The 17921-nt window shown below is 48.1% G+C and overlaps 1 protein-coding gene across 1 annotated transcript; it reads left to right on the forward strand.

Moving 5' to 3' along the window:
* The first annotated feature begins 180 nt into the window (after positions 1-180).
* On the forward strand, positions 181-17313 carry LOC142024660 (E3 ubiquitin-protein ligase TRIM7-like). The gene is given in 7 exon segments (XM_075016813.1): positions 181-400; positions 6516-6637; positions 10230-10252; positions 12929-13005; positions 13008-13041; positions 14181-14215; positions 16706-17313. Coding segments are annotated over 7 exon segments (1119 nt in total).
* The last annotated feature ends 608 nt before the right edge of the window (positions 17314-17921 follow it).

The raw sequence follows: 17921 nt of genomic DNA on the forward strand, positions 1-17921 counted from the left end.
ACAGGCCAGGAACACCCCATCTGCACCCTGGACCAGGTTCAGTCAAAGGTCAAAGAATTACGCCAGGCCTGGGATGTGGCTGGATGGTCAAGGGCAGTGCCCACCTGATGCCCATATTATAAAGAGCTCCACCGCATCCTGGGTCCTGAGGAGGCCAGACCCTCAGCTGCCATCATCAACATGGCGAAGCCTGAAACCGAGCTCGAGATAGCCATGGAGGGCGAGGAGTGCCCAGGACTGGAAGCCAGCCCCAGGCACCCATGGACGGCACGCCAACTGGACCCCACCAGTGATGACAAGGGCTCAAGTGAGGGCGTCGTCGTCAATGACATCCTGTCCAGGCCGTCCAGCTGGGCCCCATCTGCCCATGCCTTGCCCGAGTTCCTAGAGGGACCCACAGGTAGATGGTGTGCATGCCAGTCACCCTGGGGCCTGAGGAGGGGCACACAGTCCCGTCCGGGGCAGCCACAGTCTGCCCACACAGTCGCCGGCCCCAGTGTACGTGGAGCCCAAACAGCAACGCTCCCCGGGCCCTGGGGAGCCGACGTGCAGCGCTCAGTACCACGAGCTGCACCATGGGATGCATGGCCATGGAGGGACCAGGGGCAGGGAGGGGAGCCCGTGCCCACACCACGCATGTGGGGAACCCTGGAGTGCGGGCCCCACAGGGCCCCTGAGGTGGGGAGGCAAGGGGTGGGGCAGGGAGGGGGGGCCATCGCATGGGACTAACAGCCTGTCACTCTCTCCCCAGCTGTCTTCACAGCTCTGGCAGCGGGACAAGCCCTGTCTGCATCCCAGGGAGCCCCATAACTGATGACAGGGGAGGAGCAGCCTGGACCCTGACCGGGGACAGTATGGGGCTGCCGCTGGGCCATGTGCCAGTGCCACCAGGCCGGAGAGGAGGAGGTGTGGGACCCTGCCCACACTGCAGCCTTCCAGGACCTCACAGGTGTGCTGTGGGAGTGGCTCCCCATGGAGCAGCAGACTGGGACCAGGTGGCGGCCAATCTGGATGCCCTGACCCAGGCCAGCCACCTGGTCCCGGCCAGTGCCCCCTCGCGAGCCACTCAGTGTTATTCTAATTAGAGCATGCTGACAAAAGGTGACCCCTGTTCACAAAAAAAATTGGTTTGCATTTCTGGAAAAAGTTGAATTCCCTAGAGCAAGGGGGGAGGCAGAACAGAGCTCGCCTGGCAACAGAAAGGGAAAGCTTTTATCGTTTTCACCAGAGGAACATGAAATTGCCAACAGCCTTCTATGCCCTAGCCTAGCACCCTCATTTCACTCCCCGCTCCTGCCTCAAAACTGAAGTTCTTATGAAAAAGATGGAATTTCTATTAAAAAAAAGTCATTTGAATGAAAAATAATTTGACAAGGTCTAATTCTAACACAGTGGCTTATACTGACGTCGCTAGTGGCTGTTATGCTGAAAGGACATTGCCAGAGCACAGTGCAGTCCAGCCATAATATTCCTGATGCAGCTCTAAGTGGGTCTGTTATCAAATTATCAGGGTTCTTCGCTAGGCGGGCTTCACCCACTTTAGAGGAAATCAGCTTTAGGACTCAAAGCAGAGAAAGAATCCAAGATCCACTGAGGAAAATATGGCTCAAAAATACCATTAAAGTAAAACTTAGGATCAGATTCAGCACTTTATGGAGACCTTAAAGGATAGAAAAGAGGCTCTGACATTTAGATTCGCCGGCAAAAAGAAAAGTCAGGAACTGCAAGGAGGTGTCATTTGTCATCAGAAGTGCGCAGGGATATTCGTAACACCAAGTATCGGAGGGGTAGCCGTGTTAGTCTGGATCTGTAACAGCAACGAAGGGTCCTGTGGCACCTTATAGACTAACAGAAAAGTTTTGAGCATGAGCTTTCGTGAGCACAGACTCACTTCTTCAGATGCTGGTCTTGGAAATCTGCAGGGCCAGGTATAAATAAGCCAGAGCAAGGGTGGGGATAACAAGGTTAGCAACCTTGGTGTATAACTTTGTTATAACCTTGTTATCCCCACCCTTGCTCTGGCTTATTTATACCTGGCCCTGCAGATTTCCAAGACCAGCATCTGATGAAGTGAGTCTGTGCTCACGAAAGCTCATGCTCAAAACTTTTCTCTTAGTCTATAAGGTGCCACAGGACACTTCGTTGTAGTAACACCAAGTAGCCTTAGAGTAACACGTTCCCCTTTATAACGTGTTATTTAGTTATTTCTTAGTGCAAAACAAAGATATGTTCTGGTTTGCTAACAGCTAAGCAAATAAATGGTGAACACAAGAAAATGTTCAGATTGAACTCCTTGATTCTCTCCATGTCTTGATTTCCAGTGGAACCCCTCCCCGCTGAGCCCATCTGGAAAGGTCATCCAGGCCCAAACAAAGAGAGTGAGTCACCCTGGCAATCACATTCCAGGAAGAGAGCCATAGGGTGAGGGGGTGGGGGGGCAGGAACAAATGCTTGATTGTCACATACCTTCCTTTCCCTCTGCTCTGATTTTTTAGATATAACACAAATGCTTATATCCGTGTGAAGATAACATCCTGAAGGCGACATATACGTCAACGCTTTACACACATTATTGTTAACTGATGCTCGCTCTGTGCTATGGGCAGAGAGCACTATTGTAACCTTCTTAGATTGTCAGTTTATTGTGCTAATTTCCCTTGCTCTTACCTTCTATTCAGGGGTTCCAGGGCCTCTCCCCAACTCCCCTTGCTTCACTGTCTGCCCATCAGTATCCTATATAATCAATTGTAACCTGTTGATTGGCAGTGTTCTCTGAGCTTAACAAGCGAAGTGACACTCCACCAGTGCTCTGTGTGTGTGTAATAAACCCTCCAGCTTGCTTCATACATGGGGTCCAGACTTTGTTGCAACAGGAAGTGGAGAAATTTTACCGGGAGTGGGGGCAGCACATACAGCCTTCCCTTCCTCCTTTGTAGCAGACAGCCATGTGGACCAGCCAGCAGTGGTCTAGGGCCGCTGGCGGTCAGGCAGAGAAGTGTGCAAGAAAGTGCTGCTGGCCCAGAGCTGTTTAAGTAAGCACCTCCCAGACAGGGCCTGCCTCTGGGAACTCACCCCTCAGCTCATTCTCACATCTCATAGAGCTGGAAGGGACCTCAGGGGGGTCATCAAATCCAGCCACCTGCCCTCTTGGCAGGACCAAGCACCATCCCCTTTTTAATGTGTTTGCCCCAGATCCCTAAATGGCCTCTTCAAGGACTGAGCTCACAATCCCGGGTTTAGCAGGCCAGTGCTCAAACCACTGACTTAGAGGCTGCACTAGCGCCTACACCCTTCTCCCAGGCCAGAATCTTCTCCTGCACGCATGCCTGCCCCTTTTGGACCCTGTGTAATAGCACAACTTACCTTTCTGTTGGCTTGAATGCATATGTGCCTCAGTTTCCCTTGCATGCTGGGTACTTTTGCCTTTGACTAAACCTCCCAAATGCCTCCTGTTTCAAGGGCTTGAGTCCAACAATCCACAAACCCTTCCCTCCTCAGTCCAGGGCTCTTCTCTCTTTGTCCAGGGGCTCATTCTCACTTTCTGAACTGCAGGATCCCCTTTGTGAAGGTTCACAAGCAGCTGCAGCTCTCTCCATATCTCCTCCAGTTTCTCACTCTGTAACACAAGACATGACATTGTCCTTTCCCCAGGGCTTTTTGCTATCTTCCTGCGCCACTGCTCAAGCCCTTCCTGGCGTCTCTCTGGAGTCAGATACACCACATCTGGTCTCACTATACCCCATTTCCAAGTATATACTGCTGCCCACCCTATTACTCCCATGTTCCTTTTGGAATTTGGACCAGGTCCTTGAGACTCCTTTGATTTTTTTCATTCACGTGCAGCATAAATTTTGTTATGTGTACCGAGGTATGTGCAGATGTGCACCACCAGTAGAAATACAGACTGCTGGCTGTGGGAGTGCTGTAAATCAGCTGGGTTGAATCTCTTCTGGATATTTAAGCTCTCCCTTGCATGAAATGTCCATACCAAGAGGCAATGAGCTGAGGTTATTGTATCCTTCCACAACTAAAACTCCCAGGAGTCTAACATGGAGAGGAAAAGCCCTACAAGTCTGAGGCAACATTATATCAGCATGGAATAATACAGAGAGAAGGGTTTGATATTGGAAAGGGTGGGAGGCCCAGATATAAGAACAGGTAAAATCTGAGGAGAAAGTTGATCAGAGGAGAATTAACTCCTTTTTCTTTTGCTCATCCACACTGTGGAGGGATAGCTCACACCCACAGTGTCCCTCCAAAAACTGAAGTCAGTGAAATGCACGACGTAATCCGAAACGAGCCCCAAACTGAGGTGACGTCTTTCTCCATTTGCAATAGCAAAAGGGGAAACCAGAAGGAAGTTTGGATGAATAATAGATAATTTAGAAGGAAACAGGTCTTGTCTGAGGAGATTTTATCCCAATACTTGACAGAAAAGCTGCCAGGCCTGAGGGGATTTTTAGTTAATACCCAAATAGAGAGAAAAGGCTAAAGATAGCTGGGGACTTTGGATTTGTATTGACAATTGGAGAGACATGAAATCCCCAGCCCTCACAGGCAGCCAGGAGCTGCACAGTAACAGGAGACGGGCAGGGCGGCTGGAACCAGACTGGGCCAGAAGGTTCCATGACAGTTGGGATGGGCCGGTGATTGGCAGTTGGGGCTCAAATTGGCACTGGGTGGCACCCCCACCGAGAGGGAAAAGCCCGGAGAATTACATATGGAGCCAGTCACTCTCATCGAATGAGCTGAGTTGTGTTTAATTAAAGGGACATAAGCATTTGCTTCTCATAGACAGAGGAAAAAGCTGAGCATGGGGAATGGAACCCCTTTCCCTCCACAGCACATGAACAAACTCAGACCTCAGGGAAGTGGCTCCTGGCAGCTGTTTCCCTCCAGCTGGCTACAGTTTAAAGCGGGAGCGATAAGACACAATCATACACAAGCTGCTCGTAAATGAAATCCAGTGGAACCGAGGGATTTTTGTTAATCAGTCAATAGTCAGAGCTGAAAAAGGAAAAAATCTGAGGGGATTTTATATTCCCAGTCACTAGTTAGAAAGCAAAGGGGACAAATGGGATGGGCTTTTATTTGAGAATCGGGCCAACGGGGTGAAAGCTGAAGCATTTGTACATCAATATTCAGTTATTTGAAAGAGATGGCACAACAGCTGGGGGCATGCTCAGGCTGAGTTTGAAAATCAGACCAAAGATGAAGGGATGTTTTGCCAGTAACTGATAAGTGGAGAGCAAAAGGATTTAAGGAGGCAGTCGACCACAGATGTAACCCCTGCTATGCCACAGGTCTATAAAGGCCAGGCCATCAGTTTCCTCCCAGCTGCAGGAGCAGCTGCAATTGAGAGAGAGAGAGAGAGAACCGCAAAATGAGGGGATTTTTAAAATCCCTATTCAAGGATTAGAGAGGAAAAAGGGGAACATCAGAATGGATTTGACATCAATATCTGAAGAAGAGACACAAGAGTAAGCGTGAGGGAATTTTAGATCAATATTTTCTCATTAGAGATGCTAGAGGCAGTCTGAGGGGAGAGTGAGAGGGAAATGTGTGTTATATGGCTACCTGGCTTTATTCTGTGTTGCCTGGATTTATTAGTTCTGAGGTGTGACTTATTTGCTTTTTGCAACTTTAATTGGTTTAAACCAAGCTTTTTGTTTGTTTGATCCATGGTTTTGTCACTAGGAATGGCTTTGCAGAACTTAGGACTTTGCAGAAGGTTAGATGGAGGCTAAGAAGCCCATCTGAGCTTCATGCAAAGCCTGGACACAAGATACAAAAACATTTTCATGCTGCAGTTGTTAAACCGGTAGTGACACCTGTCATCAGAGTTCAAGCCACCATTTCTTCTCCTTTCTTCCGTCACAGGCTGTCTTTATCTTTATCTTTCACTGGTGACCTCTTCAGAACATGCCTAAGACAACAGTACTCGGAAACTATTGTATCAGTGATACAGGGTAAACATTATTCGGAAAAAAGATGGTTACTGCCACAGTCAGTGGGTTGGGATGGGTATGGCTCTAGCATCCTCCCCTTCTGAAGGCTAGAATACCACTGGCAGCCTACAATACCTCCTGCTGCAGAGAACTGCCACGAGCTATGCTATAGGCACCTCTGGAGTCCCATAATACTGTGGCACAACAATGGCTGGAGGAAATGCTACAGAGAGCTGGGTGGGGGTGTATCAGGTGCTGTTTTTTCCAAACTGTTCTGCAGAGTGAACATGCTTCCTCGTGGCAGATACAAGCAGTGTCAGGTTCCGCTACTCCACAGTCTGTCCAGTTTTCAGCCTCCCAAGAGTAACGAGCCAATGTATACACAGGAAATGCCTGTTTAGTGTTCAAAGTACAGAATCCACCCATTTCTGAGCACAGTAAAATGAAACTAAGTTCCTCTCTTCTCTGCAAAAGCAGCCATGGCTGCTGTGAATCCAGAAAAAATACTTCTAGATGACCTGATTTGTTTGGTGTGTCTAGATTTTTTTAACGATCCTGTGTGTTTAGATTGTGGGCACAATTTCTGCCCAACCTGCATCATGAAGTGCTGGGAGGGATTGTGTACAAACTTCTGCTGCCCTAAATGCAGGAAAACGTTTTCCCGGAGAAACTTCAAACTGAACCGACAGGTAAGGAATATTGTAGAAGCCTCCAGAAGACTTGGATTGGAGTCAACAAAAGAACCGGAAGTTGAGTGTGTGTGTGAAAAGCATAAGAGGGCTTTAGATGTCTTCTGCCAAGTGGATCAAATACCCATTTGTATGGTTTGCCATCTGTCCCGAGTTCACAAAGAACACACTAGATTTCCACGACCAGCATCTGATGAAGTGAGTCTGTGCTCACGAAAGCTCATGCTCAAAACTTTTCTGTTAGTCTATAAGGTGCCACAGGACCCTTTGGTGCTGTTACAGATCCAGACTAACACGGCTACCCCTCCAGTAAAGAACCCACTGTGGTTCCTATAAGTGAGGCTGCTGAGGATTACAAAGTAAGCAGTCACAGGATGGTGTAAAGCCTGGAATAGCCAGGGACAGCATTTTGATTTTAGAAATTATTGTAAATGAACAATATTTTAGCAATGCAAACAGACTTATACTTATCCTGTTCCAGCTATAAAGCATTTTTAAACACCAATTATTACCCAGGAAAAGTCAGTTCCAAAGTAGCCCAGGGGATCAAATTTATACATATAGCACTTCACTAGTAGAGTAGAATAGCTGCTGACCTGTGGCACGTATTTTGCTACAAATAAAGTGCACATATTTTATAGGGTTCTCAGTTTTGATTTGAAGTATTCCTAGAGATTTCATTACATGGCTTTTAATTAATTAGTTCTGGAAAGCTGGCAAACTTAATCTTATAAGTATGTTTTGTGCATTTGTCATGAATCAGTGCAGCCATAGGAACTGCTGGATTTTCCAGAAAAAAGGCACAGGAAGGATGACAGTAGAAGCCTCCTAGAAGATATATGGCATATGAAATAAGTGTAATTGGCTTCAATATTGTCACCTCTTAAAAAACAGCAATAGCTTCTGAAAGATCCAATCTTACTGCAATTTCAGGGATGTGGGTGCAAATGACATACAAACCCTTCCAGGTCACAGCGTAGGTCATGACCCTCACATCAGTCATTGTGACTGATTCTGCTTTTCTGTTTTTCATATGCTGGTTTCCATTTCTTGTGTGTTTTTGGGAAGAGTCATTCTCATGTGAAGGAAAGACATTAGACTGTGTTATTTTTCATTGGTAATATTTAGATAGGCCTTAATGCTTTTCCCCCACATCGTTTAATGGTGTTAAAAAGTGGTTTGGGACTGCAGTGGGTTAGTAAGAGTGTGCTACTAATTGGTTCTCATTCTTAAAATACTGTCCTAGATAATGTGCTATGTTTATAAGTTTTGTCACAATGGAGGACGGTAACTAGTGGTGTTCCCCAGGGGTCAGTCCTGGGACCGATCCTGTTCAACTTGTTCATCAATGATCTAGAAAATGAGGTAAGCAGTGAGGTGGCAAAGTTTGCAGATGACACCAAGTTGTTCAGGACAGTCAAAACCAAAACAGATTGTGAAGAACTACAAAAAGATCTCAGCAAACTGAGTGATTGGGCAGCAAAATGGCAAATGAAATTTAATGTGGGTAAGTGTAAGGTAATGCATGTTGGAAAAAATAACCCAAATTACACGTACTACATGATGGAGTCAAATTTAGCTACAACAGATCAGGAAAGGGATCTTGGAGTTATAGTGGATAGTTCTCTGAAGACATCCACGCAGTGTGCAGCGGCAGTTAGTAAAGCAAATAGGATGTTAGGAATTATTAAAAAAGGGATCGATAATAAGACAAAAGATATCCTACTTCCCCTATATAAAACTATGGTACGCCCACATCTTGAGTACTGCATGCAGATGTGGTCTCCTCACCTCAAAAAAGATATATTGGCATTAGAAAAGGTTCAGAAAAGGGCGACTAAGATGATTAGGGGCTTGGAACGGGTCCCATATGGGGAGAGGCTAGAGAGACTGGGACTTTTCAGTCTGGAAAAGAGGCGATTGAGGGGCGATATGATAGAGGTATATAAAATCATGAATGGTGTGGAGAAAGTGAATATAGAAAAATTATTTACCTTTTCCCATAATACAAGAACTAGGGGACACCAAATGAAATTGATGGGTAGTAGGTTCAAAACTAATAAAAGGAAATTTTTCTTCACACAGCGCACAGTCAACCTGTGGAACTCCTTGCCCGAGGAGGCTGTGAAGGCCAGGACTCTATTAGGGTTTAAAAAAGAGCTTGATAAATTTTTGCAGGTTAGGTCCATAAATGGCTATTAGCCAGGGGTAAAGTATGGTGCCCTGGCCTTCAGAACAAGGGCAGGAGATGGATGGCAGGAGATAAATCACTTGATCATTGTCTTCTGTTCTCCTTCTCTGGGGCACCTGGCATTGGCCACCATCGGCAGATGGGATGCTGGGCTGGATGGACCTTTGGTCTGACCCAGTATGGCCATTCTTATGTTCTTATGTCCTGTGGACCACTTTGGAACCACATGCTCTAGAACCTTTGTAAGGTTTAAAAATGGATCTGGGTTGGAATGGGTTAACAGCGGTAAGCTAATAGCCAGTTACATTGACCAGATTGGACAGTCTCTCTGTAAAAGAATAAATGGACACAAATCAGACATCAGGAACGGTCATGTACACAAGCCTGTGGGAGAGCATTTCAGTCTCCCTGGACACTCAGTGGCAGATTTAAGGGTGGCAGTTCTGAAACAAAAAAATTTCAGAAATCAAATGGAGAGAGAAATCTCTGAGCTGCAATTCATTTGCAAATTTGACTCCACTAACCATGGATTAAACAGAGACTGGGAGTGGCTCGCAGCTTTCATGGACAGTTTCTCTGCTTTGGGTGTTGATAGTTCCCCATTAGACACTGACAATGGCTCACATCCCCTTGTCTGATCTGACTTGTTTTTTCCTCTTTTGATAAGTACTGTTGATACTGAGCCATTTCCACCTTGCTGAATAGACCTTGTCAGCTCTGGCCCTCCCTCTTACTAGGACCCCACTCTTTAAATACCCCTCTGAAGCCACCCCCGCCCCCCCACTCACGCATCTGATGAAGTGGGTCTTTGCCCACGAAAGTTTATGCTCCAAAATATCTGTTAGTCTATAATGTGCCACAAGACTTTTTGTTGTTCTCGAAGCTACAGACTAACACAGCTGCCTCTCTGATAGTGGTAGATGTAGTTTATCTAGATTTTAGTAAGGCTTTTGATACAGTCTTGCATGCCTGTTTCATTAGCAAAGTAGGAAAATGCAACTTAGATGGAGCTTCTGTAAGGTGGATGGATAACTGATTGGATCAGTATCCCCAGTGTAACTACTTTTAGTTATCAGTGGTTCACAGACATGTTTGAAGGGCATCACAAGGCTGAGACCACTGATCCTGTGTGCCAGCTGGGCACTGACATGCCATTACACAAGGATCTTGCATACCCCCATATACCAACGACCTGGGACTAGATGCTTCAGTCAGAACACCTATCCAAAAAGAGCAAAAGCAGCACAATTTAAAGATGGGGAGAGGTGGGGTGGGGGGTTGCAACATATCAATAAAGGATCTTTTCACTTTGAAACTCAAACTGTGCATCCAGAGGAGGGGGGAGGGTGCCCGCAGTATGTGATACCTGGGACTGAATTTCCTTTTATCTTTCTCCTCTAGGACATCAAAGGCACTTTGAGCAGGTATGGAGCTTCCTGTCAATCCCCTTTTCACTTTCCCATGCTGAGAAGGGATTCTGGACATAAGACATGACTCACCATGGATTTGAATGTGGAGTTGGCTCCCAATCTTTCTGTTAAATCTGACTTACAGGCTGTTGTCTTTTTGGTGGTTTCCAGAGTAGACCAGCCTGAGAAAAGTGTTATTTACCTACAGATAGGGTTGTTATTTAAAGTATAGCTGATAGAATCAATATCCCTGCCCCTAGCCCCCTACCCCTTTCTTCCTGCCCCATACCTGCCAGGGGTCCCCTGCCACTTCCCCCTGCCTCCTCCCCACCAGGGGCCCCGGCTCCCTGCTCAGTAGCCCCCTCCCCACCAGCAGCCCTGGCCTTCTTCCCAGTAGCCCCCTTCCCAGAGTGGGTCCGTGGTGGGAGCTGGGCTTACCTCCATCATCACCACTCCAATGGCGGCTTTGCCGACTCCAAATTGGTGGCCATTGGACCAGAGGCTGTTGTGGGTGGCCAGCTGACCCAGGGCAATGGCCACTCTCTTCTGTACCAGGAGTGCTGGCTGCATCCGGTTGTCCCAGTGCTGGAGGACTCAGGCAAGCCAGTGACAGAGGTCTTCGAATGTCTGCTGGGTCATGCAAAAGTTTCTGTACCACCACCTGTCTTCCCACTCCTCCAGCTCCAGCCAGTCCCACAGCGTGCTGCTGGTGGCAAAGGCCCCCTCCTCAGTGGATCAGGGGTGGGGCCCAGTGGAGGGGCAGCAGTGCCATGGCCAGGGCCTGCAGGCTGGGTCCCATGCAGGTGACCTGGCCATGCCACTGGAAAAACAGGGCAGCCCAGCATAGCCAGCAGGCTGGCCAGGGTGGAGAGGACATCATCCTTGGGGAGGGTGGGAGCGGGCATGTTGGACAGCTCTTCTCCCCAGCATGTGCTCAGCTGCTGTCTGCAGCCTGGCAGTCTTGAGCATGTGCAGGGTGGGGGTGTTTAGAGGGGCCCTTTAAGAGGTCGACTGGCTGTGAGCCCAGAAGGGCTTGTCGGCCATTGGAACCCATGCCTGCATCATTTCCTGGCCTCTTACTTCGAAGCAGGGGCTGAGTGTGTGTAGATGTTTCACTTCGAAGTAAGGGGAAACCAACTTGGAAGTAAGGGAGGGTGCATTTTGTGTGTAGATGCTCCACTTCGAAGCTGCTTACTTTTAAGTTATTTTGTAGTGCAGACGCAGCCAAATGGCATTTGTAAAAATGGCATTCTGAGAGGTTGTCACTGGCTGGGCTGGCCCCTGCAGGTGATGCCTCCTCCCGGAGGTTCTGGGTATTTGCTCTTTTCTAGGGGCCCAATGCCTCCCTTTGCAATCTCTCCCCCAGTGTCCTCTTTCACTCTCCAGCCCCTCCTCTCACTTCCAGAGCTGCAGCTTCCTTTTTGCGACTTGGCCCTCTGCCCAGTTGAGCAAGTCAGGTGTAGAGATACACTAGACCTGCTGACCACACAATACCACACTGTTACTGACCACCAGGGAAACCTGGGTCTATACCCTACTCAGGGGCCATACCATATGCAGCCCAGGTCTGTTCAGGCCCCATCCTTGCTGTTCTCTCTCTGGATTGCTTCCTACTTGTCTTTCACAGGCTATTTCCTCCACCCTTTTCTCTCCTTGGTATATCCCTCCCTCAGGACCAGGCTCCCAGCACCCTGCTCTTTATGCATGTTCCCTCGCTACTGCCTAGGAGATGGCTATAGATTTCCTTATTACAGTCATTTCTGCGGCCAGCTTCCTGGCTTTATAATTGCCCAGCTCCCAGCTGCTCAGCTGAACTTCATTTTCCAATCAGGGCTTGTTTTTCCTGCCTACATCCCTCCTCATGTGTGGCCTGTCTCACTAACTGGCCCTTTCTCAGGCTCCTTCACTCTCTTGAGGTTGGTGTGGAGTGAACATCCCATTACAGTGCTGATGTATTAACTGGAGTATCACTTTGACAGGTTTGATGACAGAGGTCCCCCCTTGGTACTGTCATCCTGTGCGCTCATCATACCACTGAGCCCACCTACCTCCACTCTGGGGCACCCAACCACACTGTTCTGCGGCTGAGCCAGTGCCTCCCATCTCCCCCAAGAAAGGCACAGAGCTGGGGTGACATTGTCCCAGCAGAGTAACACAGGGGTTGTCAACAGCTCAGCTCTGGGAGGGCTCAGCTACAGGGACTCGTCAGCACCCAGGGCACAGCCCCAGATAAGACCAAACCCCCAAATAAATCAGTCTTATGAAAGTTTTACCCAGAGAAACCTCACAGAGTTCTCTCTCTATCAATGAAAGAGAGAACTACACTTTACTCCCCTCCCACTTCCCAGTAACAATTATTCACACTGGGTCCGATAATAAACAAAAATCTTTTAAATACATATAAAAAGTGGGATATAAGTGACTGCAACTGAAAACAGACAGATCAAAATAAGTTCCTAATCTAAAATAAACAAAACATGCCAACTAAGCATAATATACTAAGAGAAATGATTATTGCTCCTCACCCTAGTCCTTATTTCAAGAGATATTTTTTCTGGACTGGGTCTAACAGCTTGTTCAACACAGGTCTCTTTAGGAAACCAATGCTTTGAACACAGGAATAAAATTCATTTTAGTGAAAAAACAAGTATGAACAAACTCTCTTCATGTGTAACAAGGGGTTTTCTTCAGATCGGAGAAGGAGAAATTTCAGAACCCCGTGGCTTTTTTGTCTGAACTAAAATGGAGAATCTGGGAATCTTCTCAAAAACTGCCTCACTGGAAGCCATAATGAAGAAATTCAAAGGTAATAAATTGTTGCTTTGGGAATTTTCTCCAATATGTTACAATCATAATTCACAATGCTGAGAAAATGTTAGGGGATGGCAATAGATGCCAAAAAAAAAAAAAAGACTATGAATTCCCCATCCACTTCTTAATAGAGCACATACACACTGGGCCAGGGTCCTAAATTCCCTCTCCCAGGGATTTTTTCTTTCTTAGCATCAGTGCAGTTGAACATCTCTAATCCGGAACTCTCTTGGCTAGCAAACTCCATAATTCGGCATGGTTTTAGTTACTTGTCATGGGTGTGGCCACATTTCCTGCAGTCCCATAGAGTTTGTTTCCAGCCACCAGTCCTGGCTCTCAGTCTTCTATGCTGTTCATAGCTGTAATTTACCCCTAAATGCCTTCTCAGAGCCCAGTGAGCAGTGGGAGTGTTGGTAATGTGCTGGAAGCTATTGACTTCCTGTCATCTGGCAAATTCTCTTGTCCGGCACTGGTCAGGTCCTGAGGGTGTTGGATGAGGGAGGTTCAAGTGGGGATAAATATTAACTTCTGCTTAATCTAAGCTTGTCTGCTAACTTCTCTTCATTTTGCTTTTGTGGTAGAGCATCAACAATATGAATATATTCATGGGTGGTGAGAGAAGGGGAGGCTAGTCCCACTGGCCACACCTCTTCCACTTAAGGTTCTGCACTCACATGCCTGAACCCCACCCCCACTTAAAAAGAAGAGTCCTGAGGGTCCCTACAACTGGTCAGTCCAGCCCACCTACCCCAGAGCACTCCCCATCCCAACCTCAAGTCCAGTTCCAACCACACCAACCCGAGCTACCACCACCTCCCTAAGCCATCAGGTCAACCCTGCCATGCAGGGCTGAGCCACCAGTCCTCCCAATCCACATGACTGAGCAACCCACCTCACTTCCCCTGCCAGACGCTCCCAGCCACTGCTGACTCCCTGCATTCCCTCCTCACTCCTCCGCCCCTGAGGAGGAGGGAGCGGGCAAGCAGGGGCAGGCAAGCAAGCAGCAGTAGATGGTGGGTGCTTCATGGAGGGGTTGGCTTAGTCTTCCCTGAAATATTATACACAGCACCAAAGAATATATTCATAAACATGACAACATGGCATTTAATCTTTTTCTCCCATTTCTTCCCCTTGACTCGCTGTCATCTAGACAGAAGTTGGACAAAGGTAAATTTCTGGGCTCTAAAGGCATGTGAAATCTTTCATATGAGTGAAGGTGGCTCATTGGTAACACCAGAGTTTGGGTTTTGTTTCAATTTTACAGTTGCTAGGGGGTGGACAGCATAGTACTGGTAGCTACTCAGCTCTTTTCTAAAAACAGAAGATTAGATTCTTTTCTCTAGTATAGTTTAGAATTTGTGGTTTGGCTGAGCACGTGAACATGGGGTGGGAGGCAGATGGATGTATCTCTATAGAGACACACGTGTTCAAAAATGAGACAGGAACATCTCACATCTTTTTCAGAACTTACCATGCACATTACATCAGAGATCCTGGCCCCATTAGTATTAGTAGTCAATGCGCCAATGGTGCAGTAAAGATGGGAAAATTTTCAATGTATAAAATTAGAGAGAGAAAGAGAAATGTATGTAACCCTTCTATTAATGCCAGATGCCTGCCAGAAGGGCCAGGTTCAACTCTTGTGGGGTTTTCCTGTCAAGGATACAACCAACCGGCTCGAGCCCCCACCCAGTGGCCTGGGACAATTTCACCCCCATGCTGGGTGCCTGTAAGGCAGTTCTCTCCCCGCCCCCTCCACAAGCACAGAGTCTGAGATAGAAATGGCTTGTTTAATGACCATAACCTACCCCAAGGTTACAGTGACAGATGCAGTGTATCTAAGCAAAGAAGAGACAAACCCCCTTCACCCAGATACCATCCCCATATGCAGTAGAACCCACTCTCTTGCTGGGGCTCTTGGCCCTTTACCCCACACACAGTTACAGGGTGAACCTTCTGCGGTGCAGTCCCAAACCCAAAGCCCGCAGATACATCACCAGGGCAGTACTAGCTGTCGACTTGTCTGCAGCCTCCCCTTGCTGCCACCAGCTGCCCGCCATAGCCTGCCAGTCACTGCTGTCCGCCGCTGCTCCTACCAGCCACCCGCTGGTCTTCACTCCCAACCCCACTGCTTGGGATCACCCTAAGGCAGAACCCTGCAATTTCAGTTTTGCATGGCCTCAGCTGCCACTTTGTGATTTCAGCTCCTGGTATCTCTCACAGGGGGTTTCACAAACTCCCAGGTATCCAGCTCTATCTTTCAACAGGTGGGGAGGGTTAGTCAAGCCAGGCTTATAGCTAGATGGCCAAGGCATAAGCAGGGCCATAGCACTCAGCAAGCTGCCTCAACCAGTGCCTCTCTTTTTCTCACAATGCTTTAAACCAGGGAGCCCTGTGTAATCAATATCTTACACAGCTAAGGCAACTGCCCTGTCCCCCACAACAACCCAAAGCATTGGTGAGATCTCACAACTCCCGCATTAAGTGTCAGCTTAAATTGTGATTTTACAACTACATGTTTACAAGAGACCAAATCTCATGGCTGACTTGCTACCCATGAGGCTTTGCCTGAAAAGGTATCACACATGCACACCTTTGCATTCTCATGCAAATGATCACTGGGAGACACATTCCTCCCAGCCTCAGTATCACACCTGCCGCCCTTTGCATTCTCATGCAGATGACCTCTGAGAGACACATTCCTCCCGGCCTTCAGCAGCATTGCGTTCCTGCTGCCACATTCCCTACATCCATAAAAAAAAATGTTAGGTGTCAAAAAGGCCAGGGTAAACATCACTATTAGCCATTCAGCAGACCAGCACAAGAGGAGCAGCCATGCGACAGCTGCGAAGTGTCCTCACCATAGCATAGTTACGCAAAGACATGGTGTACCTGTGATGTCTCTGCAGGAGCAGCTGTTTGTTGATCTGCTAGCTCTGATCTTTAGTAGGGAGGGGGATCTGCGAGGAGTTGGGACTGTGAAGAGTTGCATCATTGCACAGGGGGGCTTGGATTCTCTCTAATCTGCCGGGACCCTCCTCCTATGATGCCTGGATCTCTGATTGTATCTGTGCGGAGAGGTGACTGAAGATGGGGCATGATTCTCTGGGCTCCGCTCCCACTCCGTTCCTTTTAAGCTGCTCTATCAGAGCAAAGGTGTCCCCAGAAACGGGCCTCAGAAAATAGTACGTGTGCAAGGGAGTCATCCAAGTTAGTGTGAAGTTGCATTGGGCTCTGCATTGACTCTGCTTCTTGACCTTAGTGTGGGGAGTGGGCTGGGAGGGATTCTGGGGAACATACACAGAATATAATCCATGATGGATGCTCTCTGCTTTGTAGGCCTGAGGTGCTGGGCTTAAAGCAACCTCCCTCTAACTCTCCCCTGCTGCCTTTCTCCCAAGTGCAAGAAAGGAACAAATGAAAACCAGACTCTGTGTTTGGGGGCCTGTCTCAGTGGAGCTGATCCTTTCACCCTGTCACTGTCAGGGGTGTGACTTCCCTGTGCCCGCTGCTGAGATCTCAGAGCTCCTCTGCATTCAGGGCTGGGTAAAGCCTGGAGGAAGCCTGCCTGATTATGCAGGGGTAGGTTCTGTCACAGGGTCACACACTCCCCCAGGGCTCAGCTCTGTCCCTCACTCTCTGATTCTCTCTCCACAGCGAGTGTGACTCTGGATCCAGATACCGCCCATCCCCGAATCTTCCTGTCTGAGGATGAGAGAAGCGTAAGATGGGTATGCAAACCACAGGCTCTGCCCAACAACCTGGAGAGATCTGACACTAAGCACTGTGTGCTGGGCTGTGAGGGATTCACCTTGGGCAGACATTACTGGGAGGTAGAGGTGAAGCCAAGACAAGGGGGACTCTGGGCTGTGGGGGTGGCCAGAGAGTCTGTGAGCAGGAAGGGATGGATCAGCTTTAAACCTGAGCAGGGCATCTGGGCTGTGCAAGGCAGAGGACATCGTTATTGGGATATTACCTCCTGTCAGCAGGGCATTTCCTTGTCCCTGAGCCAGGCACCCACCAGGATTCGGGTTTATTTGGACTATGAAGCAGGGCAGGTGGCATTTGTGGATGCAGCTAGTGGGCAGCCCATCTCCAATTTCCCGCCAGCCACTTTTGCTGGGGAGAGAATCCGCCTGTTCTTCAAGGTGGGAGTCATGGAAAACTCTTCATGTTCCTTTTCCCTTCTACTGGGTCTGCACATCCAGCTCAGATTGTGTCCCTGCGGTGCCCTGTTTCTCCCCCTGAAATCCCCATCTTTATAACCTTGGATGAGCCAGTCTCCCTCCTGCCCCTCTGACCCATTGGCACAGACGGGCCTGAAGGGGGAATGATGCTCTAGCCACAACTCTATGGCTATGGAACATTATATATAAATCTGTCTAGACTAGTGGTGGGGTCCCCCCAAGGAAAGAAGGAGCCGCTCACCTGGAGAGAGGGGAGCAGTGGGAGGCCTGATTGAATAGGTGCATGGTTGGGTAGTGGGGAAGTCTGCCCACAGGGGCTGGAAGAGCTGTGGGGGTGTTTAAAATCATTTTACCTGGTCATCATTTAAGCCAAAACCACCTAAATGATCTTTAAATACACCTTTTCAGAAGAGACGTGAGAAGTGAGAATGTTTTTCAATGGGACTTGTGCTCCTAAATAGTTAGGCTGAGGTCTTTGAAAGAGCCTAGGGCGTATTTATGATTCTGTTAATTTCACTGCGTTAGGAAGTTTTCCAGAATAATGCATTTTCCCAGTCTACTGACACGCTGCTTGTGTTCTCCTGGTCACCTTTTTACAGTCTGCCCGTGGATGGGACTGGGGAGGCAGTTTTGCTGTTAAAATGTTCTGGAAAGTTTGTGTGCCTGTATGGCACTGTGGTGTCATT

This window comes from Carettochelys insculpta, chromosome 22, assembly GCF_033958435.1.
Source record: "Carettochelys insculpta isolate YL-2023 chromosome 22, ASM3395843v1, whole genome shotgun sequence".
Classification (NCBI taxonomy): Eukaryota; Metazoa; Chordata; order Testudines; family Carettochelyidae; genus Carettochelys; species Carettochelys insculpta.